Below are 17,266 nucleotides of genomic sequence, written 5' to 3' on the forward strand. Positions count from 1 at the left end.
CCTTCCTAATTGCTGTATCTGCATGCTAACTTTTTGTGGTTCAAGTACAAGGACACCCAATCCCTCTGTACCACAGCATTCTGCAGTCTCTCCATTTAAATATTCTACTTTTCTATCTTTCCTGCCAAAGTGGAGAACCTCACATTTTCCCACATTATACGCCATCTGACAAATTTTTGCCGATTCACTTAAGCTATCTATATCCCTTTGTAGACTCTTTGCATCCGCCTCACAACTTGTTTCCTTATCTATCTTTGTATGGTCAGCAAATTTTGCTACATACAATTTGTTCCTTTAAGTCATTAATATAGATCTTAAATACTTGAGCCTCAGCACTGATCCTTGTAGCACTCCACTGGTTACAGTTTGCAAACCTAAAAAAGATCCATTTATCCCAATTCTGTTTCCTTTCAGCTAGTTTTCTACCCTTGCAGTAACCTTATCGAATGCTTTTTATGGAAATCCAAATACGCTACATCTACTGGTTCCCCTTTATCCACCCTGTTTGCTACATGCTCAAAGAACTCTAATAAATTAGTCAAATACGATTTCTCTTTCATAAAACCTTGTTGACTCTGCCTGATTGTATTATGATTTTCTAAATGTCCTACTACCATACCAGCTCCTTAATAATGGACTCCAGCATTTTCCCAATGACAGATGCTAGGCTAACATTGGAAAAATGCAAGAATATATTATCAATGGCCAAGAAGCCTGTGCATTTGGTCAAGTAACTGACTACATGGAGGTGGCATCAGATTTAAAATGCAGAATTTCTATTTTGCTTTACAAGTTAACATGTAAACTGCTTACCAGACTCCTGTGGTTGGTCTTGAAGTCTGTTGCAATCAAATTCATCTTCTACCCTCACTCTACCAATCTGGTGGAGGCCAGAAAATTGCCCAACTTTGGGGTACATTCTTACATTAGGTGAAGTCCCACTCTCCTGCACTTTCACTGACATTTGAACAGAAGATCTAGACCAAATGTTTTCAAGAATCTGTTTCAAGTTCAGATTTAGTGCTCACCTCCTTTAAATTTCTAAAATACAAATTATTAAGGCTTGTATAGAAATACTTTTCAAATTCTGTGTTTAATTGTATTTAATATTGATGGTGCTTAATACCATTAGTTACCAAATTAACTATTGACAGTCAGTATGAATGGATACTGTGATGACATCATGCAGTGCCTGTTGCTGAGAAAGTAGTCAACCTGTTCTCAAGCCTAAGCAGTACTGCTCAGAAGCTATCTATAAGGAAGTGGACAAACATGATCTGCTGATAATTAAATTATTTATTTATTAAATTTATTCTCTGTAGAGAAATGCCTGATTTCTATTTGGCAATTTACCATAAAGTAGCTGCTACTTACCGTGGCACATTCCGCCACTCCATGACAGAATACATTGGTACAGCCTGTAATAAGTGAGAACTTTTTACAGTTAGTAATTACAACTGTAACTGCAGAAAGAATGTAGTCCTGTAAGTTTCTTAAACACGTTTCATAAGGACTGCTGCAATGGCAAAGCTGGGGAGTGCCATAATTTTTTTATTTCCTGAAAGGAACATTTTGTTCACTCTTAGAAGGCATTTGTTAGACCATGCTCAAGGTCATGGGCTATATCCTGGGCTGCACTAATGGCCTTCCCCACAATGTAAGTTCTTGAAATATTACCCACATCTAAAATGTTATGCGACAACAATTTCTGTCATCATTCTGATTTAATAAGTGATCTCATTTGCTTGTTCGCAGCAGGTTCCCTTGACATTTTGCAGAGTTTCAACACCAATTTGAAAGCTGTCTTTTGCTAGATTCTGTTCTCGATTCTAATCAGAACAAATTAATTTGGCGCTTTACCTGCTATCACAGTTGACAACACCCAAATAAACAAATATTGAAATTAATTCAGCAAATCTGAGATCATAGCTGTTAATGTTTATTTTAACAATATTATTGTTGTAACAATGATTGGCTGTTGGGATACAGATGTCATAACTCAATGTATTGTTGACACTGTGATACCTCCAAACTCAGCCCTGCATGAACCTACCCCGAAGGCTTTTTGAAGCTGCAACAAATCTGAGGATAGCATTTGGCACCCTTTGTATGTTAAATAAAATAGATTCCAGCAGATCCTGTGTTTGTTCTATTGTTTTAATTGGCACCATACTGAGAATCATTGTGTCTCGTGCTTAATCCTCTATTAAGGAGTGGCTGCTTCAACACACATCACCTTACCCATCAGGTTCTCCTTGCTAAACATTCCATCCTGGTGTGTGTACATCTGGAGATTTTTTGCCAAAAAGTGACCCAGTTCAAATTCAGTTATATCATTTAAAAGCACTGAGACTTGTAAGTAATTTATTTATTGACTCATTTGGTTCATTTAGGAACAGGAGTAGACAATTCAGTTTCTCAAGCTGTTCTATTTATTGGGCCGTAACTTCTGAGCTCCCCAGTGTCAGATTGGCGGGGAGGGGGCACCCAAAAGATGCGCTGGGTAAGGATTTTCATGGCAATCGCCCAGAAGCGCAAACTTCCTCTGGGCAATTGCCCAGCGCTGGGAACCAGCTGAAAATGTGATTCAAATCGCAAACTTTGGATGGTTCTGTCAGGGTTCATCAATCATTATTCAGAAAAAATTAGAAGAATTAAAATCTCTTCTAACTTCTGGGTAACTATGGTAAAGATCTAGCCCGATCTCCCCACGGGATTACGCTCACACCCAACTAATCACCCCCAGTGGTATTCCCCAACTCCCCCATGGGATTCCCTTCACCTGCACAGGACTCATCCACCCCCACCCCTGACCCGACCTGAATCCCCCGAGACAACCCAACTCCCCGCCGAGGTCCAACCTCCACCCCTGAGGTCATAAAAAAAAGGGGCATGTCTTCCTCCACTTCGATGGAGCTGTGCTGCAACACTGGGCCTTGACTGCTGTGCTGCCTGGATCTTGCCCGGCCTGAGTCGGAAGGTCAGGTGAGACAGGGACGGAAGAAAATCCACGCAGGTAATTGGGCAAGGATGCTGATTGCCATCTGAGGAAGTTACAGCCCGATATGTCTGATCTGCATTTCAATTCCATTAATCTGACATTGCTTCGTATTCCTTTTTACTGTTAACAAACAAAAATCTAGCCTCCCCAGTCTTAAAAATTTCAATTGACCCAGGATCCACAGCCTTTTTGGGAGGCAAGAGATTCAAATTTCCATCATTTATGACAGAAAAGTGCTTCCCAGTTATGCTCCTAAATCATCTAGCTCTAATTTTAAGATTGTGGCCCTTTGTTCTGGATTCCTTCATCTATTAAATCAAATCCCAATTAAACATCCTGATTAGATTATCCCACAACATTTTAAATTCAAGGGAATACAAACAATATGAATTAGGAGCAGGAGTAGGCCATTTGGCACCTCAAGCCTGCTCCACCATTCAATAAGATCATTGCTGATCTAATTGTGGCCTTAACTCCACACTCTGCCTACCCCCGATAACCTTAGTTTCCATTGTTAGTCAAGAATCTATCTACCACTGCCTTAAAAATAACCGGTGAAGAGAGTTCCAGAGATTCACAACCCTCTGAGAGAAAGAAAATTCTTGTTATCCTCTTCGTAAATGGGAGATCCCTTATTTTTAAACTATGACCCCTAGTTCTAGGATCTCCCACAAGGGGAAACATCCTTTCAGCATCCAATACAAACTTAGGATGCAACCTGTAGTCAATTTAACTCTAAGCCTGAGTATCATCCTGATAAATCTGTGCTGCACCCTCTCCAAAGTTAACATTTCCTTCTTGTGGTTTGGTGCCTAAAACTGAATGTAGTACTCCTGATTGGAGTCTGACCAAAGCTCTGTACAACTGAAGCATTACTTTCTGCTCTTTTGAATTTTAGTCCCTTGAGATAAAAGCCAACATTCCAGTAGCCTTTTTGATTACTTTTTGCACCTGTGGAATAAATTTAAGTGATTTGTGTGCATGCACACCAAAATCCCTTTGAACCACCAGTTTCTTGTTTTTTGCCGCTAAGAAAAATATTGTGATTTGTCCATCTTGGAGCCAAAGTGGATGATCTTGCACTTCCCGAATTAACTTCTATCTACTACAGTATTGTATACTCACTTCTTCTGAAACTAAAACAGAAAATGCTGGAAAAACTCAGCAGATCTAGCAGCATCTGTGGAGAGAGAAACAGAGTTAACGTTTTGTGTCCGTATGACCCTTCTTCAGAGCTGAAGAGAAGTGGAAATGTGATGAAATTTATACTGCTTAAGGGGAGTGGGGCAAGTGGAGCTGGATAGAAGGCCAGCGATGGGTGGGGACAAAGGAGGGATTGACAAATGTGTCATAAACTGAAGGACAAAGGGAGTGTTGAAGGTGGTGGTTAGTGCTTAAAGAAGGTGCTAATAGTGGCATAAAGGTAAGAAAGCAGAATGTGATTATAGCAGAACAAGGGTAGCATTGTGTGAGAGAACAACTTGGAACAAGTAACAGATGGGGGATGGGGCCAGGGGGAGGGGGTGGTAGTGGGGAAAAAAAGCATAGAAAATGGGATTAGGGGGATAAAACCACAGATACAAAAATGAATAAAATAAGTGGATAAAAAAATAAAAGTGAATAGAAAAAATGGGATTAAAAAAGGGGGTGAGGATGAAGGAGGGAGTTCATGGCCTGATGTTGTTGAACTCAATGTTAAGCCCGGAAGGCTGTAAGGTGCCTAATCTGAAGATGAGGTGCTGTTCCTCAAGTTTACGTTGGGCTTCACTGGAACATTGCAGCAGGCCAAGGATGGGCATGTGGACATGAGAGCAGGATGGTGTCCAGAAGGCTGTAAGTTGCCTAATCGGAAGATGAGGTGCTGTTCCTCATTTTTTCTGTCTGTTCTAACTTAATGTCATCTGCAAACTTGTGTGTACATCACTGTATCCCTCCATCCAAGCCATTGATATATCTGGTGAAAAGCTGAGGCCCCAGTCTAGATCGATGGAGAATACCACTTGTCATGTCCTATCAAGCAGTGTACATTTCCTTTATTTGTACCCTATCCTATGTCTCCTTACTCCCAACCAATTATGCTTTTACATTTTAAATTTGTCTGTGATTTATATGCTATAAGTACTTCTCATGGTACTTGATTGAGAAATATTTTGGCCTGCCATTTCCCAGAGGCATTCTTAAGATCTCAAATCATAAGATTTTTCCTTGACACAAGAATCAAAAACAACCTCATTTACATCTTTCTCCCATACTGATGATGTAGTTACATAGAGGGCTTGTCAGTTAACTGCTGTGTTTTTTGCAGCTTCTGATGTGCTATTTTTCTTGTGGAAAAATTGACTATAACTTGCAGGTATTCTAAATATGCATAACACTATCTTTAATATTTGGGAATTTCATTTTAATTATTTCTTGTCAAAAATAATATTTGAGGATGAGTAACTTGAAGAATTGGTAAATTGAATACCATTAGTTTGCACAAATCAGTAACTTCGATGACAGCAAAACTGTTAAGGGTGCTGCCTATTGCTGCAGTCTTTTTATTTATTCATGGGATGTGGGCATCGCTGGTTGGGCTAGCATTTATTGCCCGTCCCTAATTGCCCTTGAGAAGGTGGTGGTGAGCTGCCTTGAACCACTGCAGTCCATGTGGTGTAGGTACAACCACAGCACTGTTAGGGAGAGAGTTCCAGGATTTTGACCAGTGACAGTGAAGGAACTGTGATATCTTTCCTTGTCAGGATGGTGAGTGGCTTTGAGGAGAATTTCCAGGTGGTGGTGTTCCCATGGGTCTGCTGCCCTTGTCCTTCTGTATCATAGCGATTGTGGGTTTGGAAGATACTGCCTTAGGAGCCTTGGTTAGTTTCTGCAGTGCATCTCGTGGATGGTACACACTACTATCATTGTGCGTCGGTGATAGAGGGAGTGAATGTTTGTGAGTGGGTGCCAATCAAGCGGGTTGTTTTGTCCTGGATGGTGTCAAGCTTCTTGAGTGTTGAAGCTGCACTCATCCAGGCAAGTGCAGGCTATTCCATTACACTCCTGACTTGTGCCTTGTGGATGGTGAACAGGCTTTGGGGAGTCAGGAGATGAGTTACTTGCTGCAGGATTCATAGCCTCTGCATTTGTAGCCAAAGTATTTGTATGGCTGGTCCAGTTCAGTTTCTGGTCAATGCTAACCCCCAGGATGTTGTTAGCAGGGGCTTCAGCGATGGTAATGCCATTGAATGACAAGGGGCAATGGTGAGATTCTCTCTTGTTGCAAGCTTAAATCACAGGATTTAAGGGCAGAAGAAGGCTCATCATTTTTCTGCAGATGGAAGCTCCTGAACTGGTGTCATCAATGGTAATCCCATTTCCATCATATTTTCTTTACAAATATATCCTACTATATTGACATGCATTAAATATCAGACGTGGACATTCTAAGTCTTTTTATTTTTTTCCCTGTTCCTTCTCCTTCCTCAAAATGGTTAGACAACAGAAATTAATTGCATATTACAGTATTTGAACATTTAAACAATTCTATATTTCATTGCAATTCTTTAGATCATGCATCATCACATTGCCATAGTAGAGAAACTTTCTCTGACAGCAGTTGGGTGTCCACTAGTAATTCAGTGCAAGAATTTTCGGGTCATTCACTTCATAATTCCAAGAGAAAGAGACTGTCATGATATTTACAACTCTCTGCTCAAGCTCTCGCGACCAGGTATGCATGCATGTTGATAAATAAGTATCTTAGAAAACATTTTGTTATTAAATTTTAACTTTGCACAGTTCTTGCCACTTATTAGATATCTTAGAAAAAAATACATGTGTACTTTTACCTGTTTACTATCCTTTGTTTATTATGATACACTACATGTAAGATTTACTTGCTAATTCTGTTGAGTTGGGCCGTTATGGGGTATAGTAGCTCCAACTTGAAACAGTTTGCAATTCGAATGTGGCCACCATTCATGTGACTGTGTTTCTAACCTATAGCTAACTCATATCTAGTCCTGAGTAAGTAAACTACTACAAAGGATCAGCTAAAGAAACCTTGGGAAAATATTTTCTCTATGAACTGTAATAAATTCATAAACTTGTTTGCAGAAAGCAGATTTAAAGTTTTGTAATGCATAGGGCACTAAGAAAGTCTTCCTGTCTCCTTACTTTTAATAACTGATTTTGAGAGTGGGGTAGAAAGTTGGTCATCTTCGGGTGCACACACTGTTTTTTAACTTAAGTATTTAACTCAAATGGACCTGCACAATAGCCAATATGGGTAAGGAGAAACCTGCTGCCCAACAGTGTGAAGTAGTTATGGGAGTGAGGAGCAGTTGGGTGTCTCCCTCCAACCCCTCCCAAGTTACCACTTATAGCTGAGTGATGCAGGCAGTTAACTCATTGCCATTTCATATCTGGAACCTATTATTTAATTTAGACCAGGCAGATTCAGTTGGTGATTGTCCTGTGTGACATCAGTTAGGATAGTCTCAGCTGAGTTCCTAGATGCTTTGAACCCATATCACTGAAATGTTCATAGTTCTGAATCTCCCAGTTGCTGCCATAGAAAATGGGTTTCTTCATGCTGATGTAGGGGGTACTTTTTTGAGATTGAGTAGAATTGAGTGCGTTTTATTGTACTGAAGTTTGTACTAAATGTGATTTGATCGTACTTAACAAACACCCAAAATGTAATGAACTGAAAACATTTTTTCCCCTGTTCAATCACATGAATGCCTTTATGCACTTTTTCTTCCCCTTCAGGCATTCATATGGTTAACAGCTCCTGTTCTTCTGCAAGTGTTGTTCTTGAACCACCACTGGATGGTGTGCAAGGGCAGCCCACCATTTTTAGGTCATTGTCTTTACCTCCTACTACTACTCCATCCTTACCTGTGGGAGAAACACTTGATTCCAGTTCTGCCTCTTGCAGTAGTAAACTCCTCATGTTGGAAAGGATATAATGTGATTAAAATGTTATCACTGTTTGGCATAGTAGATTTTGGATACAGCTCTTGCGATTCTTGAATGTATCTTACCATATTCATGGCCTCTAGTTGCAATTTTGGTTCTGCACTGTTGTAATTATGTAACTGAATATTGTATGTAATTTTTCCAGTTATTTTAAATGTATAGCTTAAAGGTTTAATACTTTTATGTTCTGCCAAATTAAAGTGTTATTGCTTGGATTAAGTATATGGGAATATAGATTAATTTTTGTCTTTTATTTCTAACAAATGCTTGCAGACTTCATAAGCATTTAAATATATTTTCTATTTCAGTAACATATGATGACCTGTATGCATTCTCATACACCCCTAAGAAGACTGAATGTGAGAGAGCAATGGGGTGGAAGGTCATTAATTTAAGTGACGAATATCGACGTATGAGAATCCCAAATGATATCTGGCAGTTAACTGATGTAAACCGAGGTTACAAAGTAAGAGGGAATTGGAAAAGATGGCATATATAACATTTATTGGAATTTTTAATATAAAGAGGAACATTTATTCATTCATTAGTTTTCTGTCCTATTATTGTGTTTATGGGCATATTTAGCTAACAGGAACAATGTGTGTGGTGAAAAAAAGGTTGTGTACACATACTTCATTGTATTCTGGTTGGTTCCAGTAACCTCTGCCTCAAGTGCCTGCCTATGATAGTCACTCGCAAAAGGGTGGTGAGACAATGTACCCGGTTCACTGGCAGTCCTGGTCTTGAATTCACCACCCAGGAGTGCACAACAAGAACTGGATGAGATCATCTTCTTCTTCCTTTTACTCCTTACTTGTAATTATTTTATATCATCATCTTCCTATAGGAGCTGTTTATTCTTTGTTCTGCTCTTCCAACTTCTCATCACTGTAAAGCAGCCCTGATTGGGAATTTGTATTTTGGGGTTTGCAGACACAGACTCCAGGATTTATTGTCTTGTCACCTAAATATTTTTTTTAAAAATGACTTTGAGCCACCTTCATTTTGCATAATATGGAATTATTATATTAAGAGGTTATTAAAGTATTTGATACTTATTCAATTAAAACACTTCTTTGCTAATTAAGAACCCAGCATAGTCAATTCCCCTTCAGAAGCGGCTAAGTTCATAGCACCCTCGCCTTTGAATCAGAGGGTTGTGGGTTCATGTCCCACTCCTGGAAACCAAGAACTGTGATTGTACTCGAAAGAGTTGCAATCTGTGACTGTTGATAACTCGAAAGAGTTTTCAGAAGCTGAACCTAAAATGTTGAAAATTAATGGTAATTCTTTTGTGATGTTTTCTTTTTTAAAGTAAGCCTGATACTGGGAGTCATTTTAAAATGTTTTTGTTTTCAAAGGTGAAGATAAAATGGTATTCTACTTGTTTAAAATTTTTAACCTCTTTATTAATCAAATTCAATTTCATATTGCTAAATCTTTATTTAGAAAATGTTGATAGTGGGCATTTCTTCACACTGGTGCCTTTAGCTTTTTTATTTCATTCATATTCTTGTTTTTTTCTCACCAACAGGTTTGTGATACATATCCAACGGACCTTTATGTTCCCAGAAGTGTCACCAAGCCCATTATAGTTGGGAGTTCCAAGTTCAGGAGCAAAGGAAGATTCCCTACATTGTCCTATTTTTTCCACCAAAAGCAGGTGTGATTATTCATGTGTATTCATGTTCATTGTCATCATGTCAATAGCTTGTATACTACTGACAAGATCCCACAGTTATCTTTTTTTTGAAGAAGTAGCTGACTTAAAAATCAAAAAAGACATGCAGAAGAACAAAGAGGAAACTAGAAATAAGCTCAACTATATAAGCCAAATTTAGTGTCAACAGATATTGTCCAGCCAAATCTGGTGTTGGGTGGTTAAACCAGTTGTCTGCCCGATTATATTAAAGCTTGTGTTTGTTTGACTTGAGGAAATGAAGATGGGGGCTGTACCGAGAGGAACAACCAGGATGGGAGAAAATAAAGGCTTTACTGAGGACGTGGTGTCAAAGGTGAAGGAGTGAAGCAGATTGACAGCTGCAGAAATATCATGGTGACTGGGAGGCCAAAAGCTAGATAGTTGGCAGCTAGAAAGTGCAAGTGATTTGGGAAGATTTTTTTTCCAGGGATGGACATAGATGGAACTTGGTTGGAAGGGGGGAAGGGGATGTGGAAGGTGATGCATACAAGGAATTGGTTGGAGATGTTCTTGGTTATGATTGTGGACATGTGAGGCCATGGTGAAAACCAATGTCAGCCTTGGTTCAGTGATAGCAATATTGCCTCAGAGTCAAAAAGTCGTCAGTTCAATGCCATTGTGCCCTTGCAGCATTTGAGCACATTCACTAAGGTGACACTTAAGTGCAGTAAGGCAGGCGACTGCTACATTAAGGGTGGAGTTGTCTTTTGGATGAGATTTTTACTGCATTAAAGATGATACGTAAATGCAAGTTATTGCTGCAATGTAAACTTGGGTGGACTTAAAAGATCCCTTGATGTTACCTGAAGAAGAGATATGGCATTCTCCCAGTGTCTGTACTACATATCATTAGCAAACACCAACAGAAAAGATTGCGTCGGTCATCTCATTTGCTGTTTGTGGGACCTCACTATGTGCAAATTGGCTACCTTGTTTGCTTTTTGAAGAGTAAACACTTTAAAAAGTGTTTTGGGTTGTCTGGAGGACATGTAAGGCACTATATAAAATTCAAGTTCTTTATGAACATAAGAAATAGGAGCAGGAGTAGGCCATTGTGCCTCTCAAGCCTGTTCTGCCATTCAGTATCATCGATTGTGTTTGTGGCCTTAACTCCACTTTCCTGCCTGTCCCCTATAACCCCTGACTCCCTTGTAATCAAAAATCTGTCTAACTCAGCCTTGAATATGTTCAGTGACCCAGCCTCCGCCACCCTCTGGGGTAGAGAATTCTTTCTGAGAGTAGAAATTCTTCCTCATCTCCGTATAAAAAGGGAAACCCCTTATTTTTAAACTGTGCTCCCTAGTTCTGGATTTCTCCACAAGAGAAACATCTTTTTAGCATCCACCCTGTCAAGCCCCCTCAGAATCTTATCTTTCAATAAGATCACTCCTCATGCTTCTAAACTCCAATGTGCCTCACTGCCACACAAGCTGGCTTCTTACAGCCTCCTTAATACAGCTCAAGAAACACAAAGATGGCTGCTATGTTAATTTTCAAGGAGTCATTGTTTCACCAGGCAAAGAAGTTAATTACATTATGGTTCTTTGAAGCCCTTCTTATCTCCTGTTCTTTCAGAAGCCAAGGGGCTGTCACATTTTTAGAGGATGCAGTGGACATCACTGGAGGAGTCTTTTGCATTTTAATGACGCTTTGTAGCCTGCTCTAGAAATATGAGTCTAACAAGGTTTGAATAAACACAGAAAGGTGCCAAGTTGACTGCCCATACTTCCATTTTGAAAAAGGCTTTTGAACTCAGTGTAAAGGTTTGAAGATAGAATTGTACCTTTAAAACAGTTTTCCTTAAAATCTATATCGTAATTACACAGTTGTGACAATCCCCCTTTCATTAAAGACCAACATTTTAGTTGCTTTCCTAATTATTTGCTGTACCTGCACTCTGACTTTTTGTGATTCATGTACAAGGGCACCCAGATCCCTCCGTACTGCAGCATTCTGCAGCCTCTCTCTATTTAAATAATATTCTGTTTTTTTTAAATTCTTCCTGCCAAAGTGGACAACCTCACATTTTTCCACATTATACTTCATTCTGCCAGATTTTTGCCTACTCACTTCACGTATCTATATCAATTTGTAGAATGTTTTTCTCCTGACCACAACTTGCTTTCCTACCTATCTTTGTATCATCAGCAAATTTGGCTGCAATTCATCCTGTCCCAAGCATAGCTTGCCCAAGTACTGCTCCCTGTGGCACTACACGAGTTTCAGTTTGTCAGTCTGAAAATGACTCATTTATTCTGACACTCTTTCCTGTTGGTTAGCCAATCCTCTACCCATGTTGATATATTACCCCCAACACCATGAGCTCTTACCTTGTGTAGTAACCTTTTATGTGGCACCTTATCGAATGCCTTTTGGAAATCCAAATATGCTACACCTACTGGTTCCCCTTTATCCACCCTGCTTATTGCATCCTCAAAGAACTCTGATAAATTAGTCAAACACTATTTCCTTATCATAAAACTATGTTGACTCTGCCTGATTATGTGTTGTTTTTCTGAATGTCCTGCTACTACTTCCTTAATAATGGATTCCAAGATTTTCCCAATGACAGATGTTAGGCAAACTGGTTATAGTTTTCTGCTTTCTGTCTCCCTCCTGTCTTGAATTCAGGTGTTACATTTGCAATTTTCCAATCTGCTCAGACTTTTTCCAAAATCTAGGGAATTTTGGATGATTGCAACCAATGCTCTACCTCTCTAGCCACCTCTTCTAAGACTCTAGGATGCAGGCCATCGGGTGCAGGGACTTGTCCGTCTTCAGTCCCATTAGTTTTTCTAGTGTTCTCGAGTGTTGCAATTATCTAGTTTGCATATTTTACAATATAACTTTTAGTTTTAGGAATTAAAGTTTTAACTGTAGAAAAGCGGTGGCATCTGGCTAAGAACCTGATAAGCAACCCTAAAGTAAATGTGATTCAAACAAGCTTGGAGTTTATTACACTTAAAAGGCTGGGGCCATGTTGACTTAAGAGGTCAGAGCTAGAAAGGTAAGATCCATAAAAGCAGGGAGCTTGCTTTTAGCTTCATAATGGTGCCACTAAGTCTGTTTTGTTAGAGATGTAAGTTATTCATGTGATTTCCCAGAATTAAAGAAAGCTTTGGAATTAAAAGGTAGGTGTAATTTGCATTTCTACCTGGGAAACGGCAGTGTGTGTCACATTGTCATGGAGATGGATGAAGGTTCTTGAGATTTTTTGTTTTGAGTTTATGTCTATGAATTCAATTAGTCAGTGCATAGCCAGCAGGCAAGACTGGTTGATGTTTGGAAAAGCAGCTAAGAGACTCTTTCAGCTTTGGGTCTTATATAGCTTCTAGCTCCTTGTAAATTGAGAGATAAAGCCAGACCTACACCTGAAGTAGAGTAAATGCTAGATCTATCATCCATGATGCAGCCTGCGATTGGGAACTGGTATTCGGTATAAGACAAATTTGGAAAGGGAATAAATGACTGGAAGATTTGTTTAGCTGAAAGCTAAAGGAAGGAATCTATGCTAATACTGTCTGTGAAAGGCAGTTAACTTTGTTTCATTTGGAACTCTGGAAATGTTCAGCTTGGTTGCAGTGTAAAACCATAGCAGAGATCTATTGGAAACCAAGGGTGTTTCTGATGTTTTAAGTCACTGCGCAGGAGTTGCTGGGAGGCCTGTGCTTGAGCTGTGAGGTTTTAAAGGAAAGTTGGGGGGTCACTTAGCCAAAAGCTAATGGAAGGACTCCCATGAAATCTTCTGCCTTGGAGAATAGCTGGAATACTAAGGAGAAGTAAAATAAATTACAGAGAGCTGTGATATACCTTTGGTTTTGTCCCAGAGAAGACGTGAATGAACCTTCAAAATGTATGTAACGTATAAGGGAACTCTGGGGAGGAAGTAAAAAGTAGAACTGTGATTATAGCATGAACCTTTAAAAGCTATAGTTTTAATTTAGTAGTGATTTTTTAATATTTCTCTTTATATATACAATTAAGTTCATTTTTATTTAAAAACATGAAATCTTGTGGCATGATTCTGTTGGCTAACGGCTGGGTCTTTAAACATTAACGATCCCAGCACTAGTGATGGTGATTGTTTTATTTCAACGTGGTGGTTCAACTCCACACAATCTCTTCCATGGCTGTAAATTTGAAACAGGCAAGCAGATTGGGAACTAAACAACCTAAGATGAATATCGAGACAACACTCATGACTTTCCTTGAAGAACATCCTAGATCAAAATAAAAATAGAAATTGCTGGAAATCCTCAGCAGCTTTGGCAGGATCCATGGAGAGAGAAACAAAGTTAACGTTCCAGATTGATGACTTTTCATCAAACCTCCAGACCAAAGCAACCCTTTGCAAAGAGGAAAGCAGTCATGCTATCAATCAATTGTACTTTTTACGCAGTGAATGCTTAGGATCTGGACTGCTTTGAGAGTGTGGTGGAGGCAGATTCAGTGGAGGCTTTTAAAAGAGAATTGAATAATTATCTGAAGAGAAGAAACTTGCAGGGTTATGGGAAGAAGGTGGAGGAGTGGGACTAGATGAGTTGCTTTTGCAAAGAGCTGCCATGGACAAGATGAGCCAAAAGCTTCCTGTGTTGTCACCGTTCTATGATTCTACAGTCCAACTGGTAAATAACAGTCCCTTGGTTTTTGGTTTTCTTAAGCGCACATCAGGTAGTTTGTCATAAGTATATTTGTCTTAAAATGCTAAACAATTTCAAAGGAAAGTTTGGATAGAATTAATTTGATTTAATAACTTTCTTGGATAGTATTTATATACTGTTTTCCTCACAAAGGTATAGGAACTCTGAAGACTTTAGCCACTAGGTATCCATTTTAAGTTCACAATATAATGTAATGTCAAAAATTTACTTTTATTATGTAATTGAGATGTTGCAGTTTGAAGTAAGATGGAGCTCAGTTTTGTCATTATTACAAACCAGCAAAAGGCAGGTTCAGGACTGATCTTGGGAAATCCATCATAAAAGGTTGCTTACTATCTGGAATGATGATTTAATGGAGGGAAATACTCTGGTGTCCTTTAAGAATGCATGTAGTAGATGTCATAGTAGCATGATGCATTTCAATGGAAGGGTGAACTAGGCGGCTAAATAGCCTTCTCATCTGTACTTGTGCTCTGTTACCTTTGTGCTCAACAGCTCCCTGTGGAAATGTGAAAGAGATCAGGTATTCAGCAAAGTAATGTTTGAAGCTGCCTGCTACTGTGCTGCATGTGTTTTTTTTTAAAAAAAAACATAGTTCCTTCACTGGCCGTTCGCTTTTTGTTCTCTTTCCAGGCTGCCATATGTAGATGCAGCCAACCGTTGTCTGGCTTTAGTGCCAGGTGTCTAGAAGATGAGCACATGCTGCAATCTATAAGCAAAGCCAATCCCAACAGCCACTTCATGTATGTAATGGATACAAGGCCAAAGGTACGTGTACGGCTTACCTTCAATATTTGTCAGTTCCCATTTATTGCAAGACATAATTTATAAGTGACCTTTAATAAAAAGGTACTGCATTCCTGCTAGTTTTATATGAAATATCACAATAGCTACAACACTTGGATCTACGCGACAATATGGAAAACTGCCCAGGTATGTCCTGTACACAAAAAGGAAAATCCAACCCAGCCATTTACCACCCATCAGTCTACTCTCAATCATCAATAAAGTCAGGGAAGGGGTCATCAACAGTGCTATTAAGCAGCACTTACTCAGCAATAATTTGCTCAGTTTGGGTTCCACCAAGGCCACTCAGCCCTTGGTCTCATTTACAGCCTTAGTCCAACATGCATTAAAGAGCCGAACTCCCGAGGTGAGGTGAGAGTGACTGCCCTTGACATCAAGGCAGCACTTGACTGAGGTGTGGCATCAAGGAGCCCTAGCAAAAATGGAATCAATGGGAATTGGGAAAAACTCTCCACTGGTTGGAGTCATACCTAGCACAAGGGAAATGTTTGTGGTTGTTGGATGCCAATCATTTCAGTTCCAGGACATCACTGCAGGAGTTCCTCATGCTAGTGTCCTAGGCCAAACCATTTACATCTGCTTAATCTATGTCCTCCTTTTCATCATAAGGTCAGAAGTGGGGATGTTCGCTGATAATTGCACAATGTTCAGCATCATTTGCGACTCCTCAGATACTGAAGCCGCTTGTGCCCATATGCAGCAAGACCTGGACAACATTGAGGCTTGGGCTGATAAGTGACAAGTAACATTTCGCGCCACACAAGTGCCAGCAACCATCGCTGAATCCCCCACTATTAACATCCTGGGGTTACCATTGACCAGAAACTGAACTGGACCAGCCATATAAATACTTTGGCTACAAAAGCAGGTCAGAGGCTATGAATCCTGCAGCAAGTAACTTACCTCCTGACTCTCCAAAGCCTGTTCACCATCTACAAGGCACAAGTCAGGAGTGTGATGGAATAGTCTCCACTTGCCTGGATTTGTGCAGCTCCAACAACATTCAAGAAGCTTGACACCATCCAGGACAAAACAGCCCGTTTGATTGACACTCCATTCATCACCTTCAACATCCACCCCCTCCACCACCAACGCACAGTAGCAGCAGTGTGTACCATCTACAAGATGCACTGCAGCAACTCACCAAGGCTCCTTCGACAGCACCTTCCAAATCCACAACCTCTGCCACCTAGAAGGACAAGGGCAGCAGATACATGGGAACATCACCACCTGCAAGTTCCCCTCCAAGCCACACACCATCCTAACTAGGAAATATATCGCTGTTCCTTCATTGTTGCTGGGTCAAAATCCTGGACCTCCATCTTTAACAGCACTGAGGTGTACCAACACCACATGGACTGCTGCAGTTCAAGAAGACAGCTCACCACCACCTTCTCAAGGGTAATTAGGAATGGGCAATAAAAATGCTGGCCCACGTAGCGATGCCCATATCCCATGCAAGAATGAAAAAAGTATTTTATTTTTATATTTTTCAGCTAAATGCACTGGCAAATCGCGCTGCAGGTAAAGGATATGAAAATGAAGATAACTATTCCAATATTAGGTTCCAGTTTGTTGGGATTGAAAACATTCATGTAATGAGAGCGAGCTTGCAGAAAGTCAGTGAAGGTATGTTTTGATATGCTGTCCCTATTGTAAAACATGGAAATCTTTCAGGACTCGTGCTTTCTCCTTTCCTGCTTTCTCCCATTTGAAAGTGGTGAAATTTGCTGAGCTACATTTCTGTAAGCAAGTAAGTTCTTTTTCACCTCACCAAGGTGCTGATTCTTTGTGTGTGAGCTGAGATGCTTAAGTGTCAGCAGGTTGTTTGTCCAAACTCGTCCTGCCTGCGTGTGAGCTTTCTAGCAGGGTCACTGGTCATCGTTCAGGAGATGGAGGTGTGGCTAGTAATCCGTTCATTATTCAAATTCCCTGACCCAGCCTAGGGATTCTGAGACCAATTATAATTTTCCCATGGTTTTACTCGCTGAGCTCAACACACATGAAGAATAGGAGTTGGGATTGCTCATCTTCATGGTTAAATATCATACCATCTGGTAGTTCAGGTAATTTTCATATTTTGTGTGAATTTTTCCATCAGTAAGGAATGTTGCATTCTTCTATCTGTCT

The 17,266-nt window shown here is 39.9% G+C and overlaps 1 protein-coding gene across 1 annotated transcript in view; it reads left to right on the forward strand.

Annotated features, from left to right (window-relative positions):
- The window catches only part of mtmr6 (myotubularin related protein 6), a 67,686-nt gene that overhangs the window by 21,871 nt on the left and 28,549 nt on the right, over positions 1-17,266 (forward strand). Inside the window, exons 3-7 of the mRNA XM_078545412.1 lie at positions 6,551-6,713; positions 8,275-8,432; positions 9,501-9,629; positions 14,963-15,097; positions 16,633-16,765. Of these exons, the coding sequence (XP_078401538.1) occupies positions 6,551-6,713; positions 8,275-8,432; positions 9,501-9,629; positions 14,963-15,097; positions 16,633-16,765 (718 nt within the window). The remainder of the gene's footprint in view (positions 1-6,550; positions 6,714-8,274; positions 8,433-9,500; positions 9,630-14,962; positions 15,098-16,632; positions 16,766-17,266) is intronic.

The sequence above is a fragment of the Cetorhinus maximus genome, chromosome 7 (assembly GCF_964194155.1).
Source record: "Cetorhinus maximus chromosome 7, sCetMax3.hap1.1, whole genome shotgun sequence".
Lineage (NCBI taxonomy): Eukaryota > Metazoa > Chordata > Chondrichthyes > Lamniformes > Cetorhinidae > Cetorhinus > Cetorhinus maximus.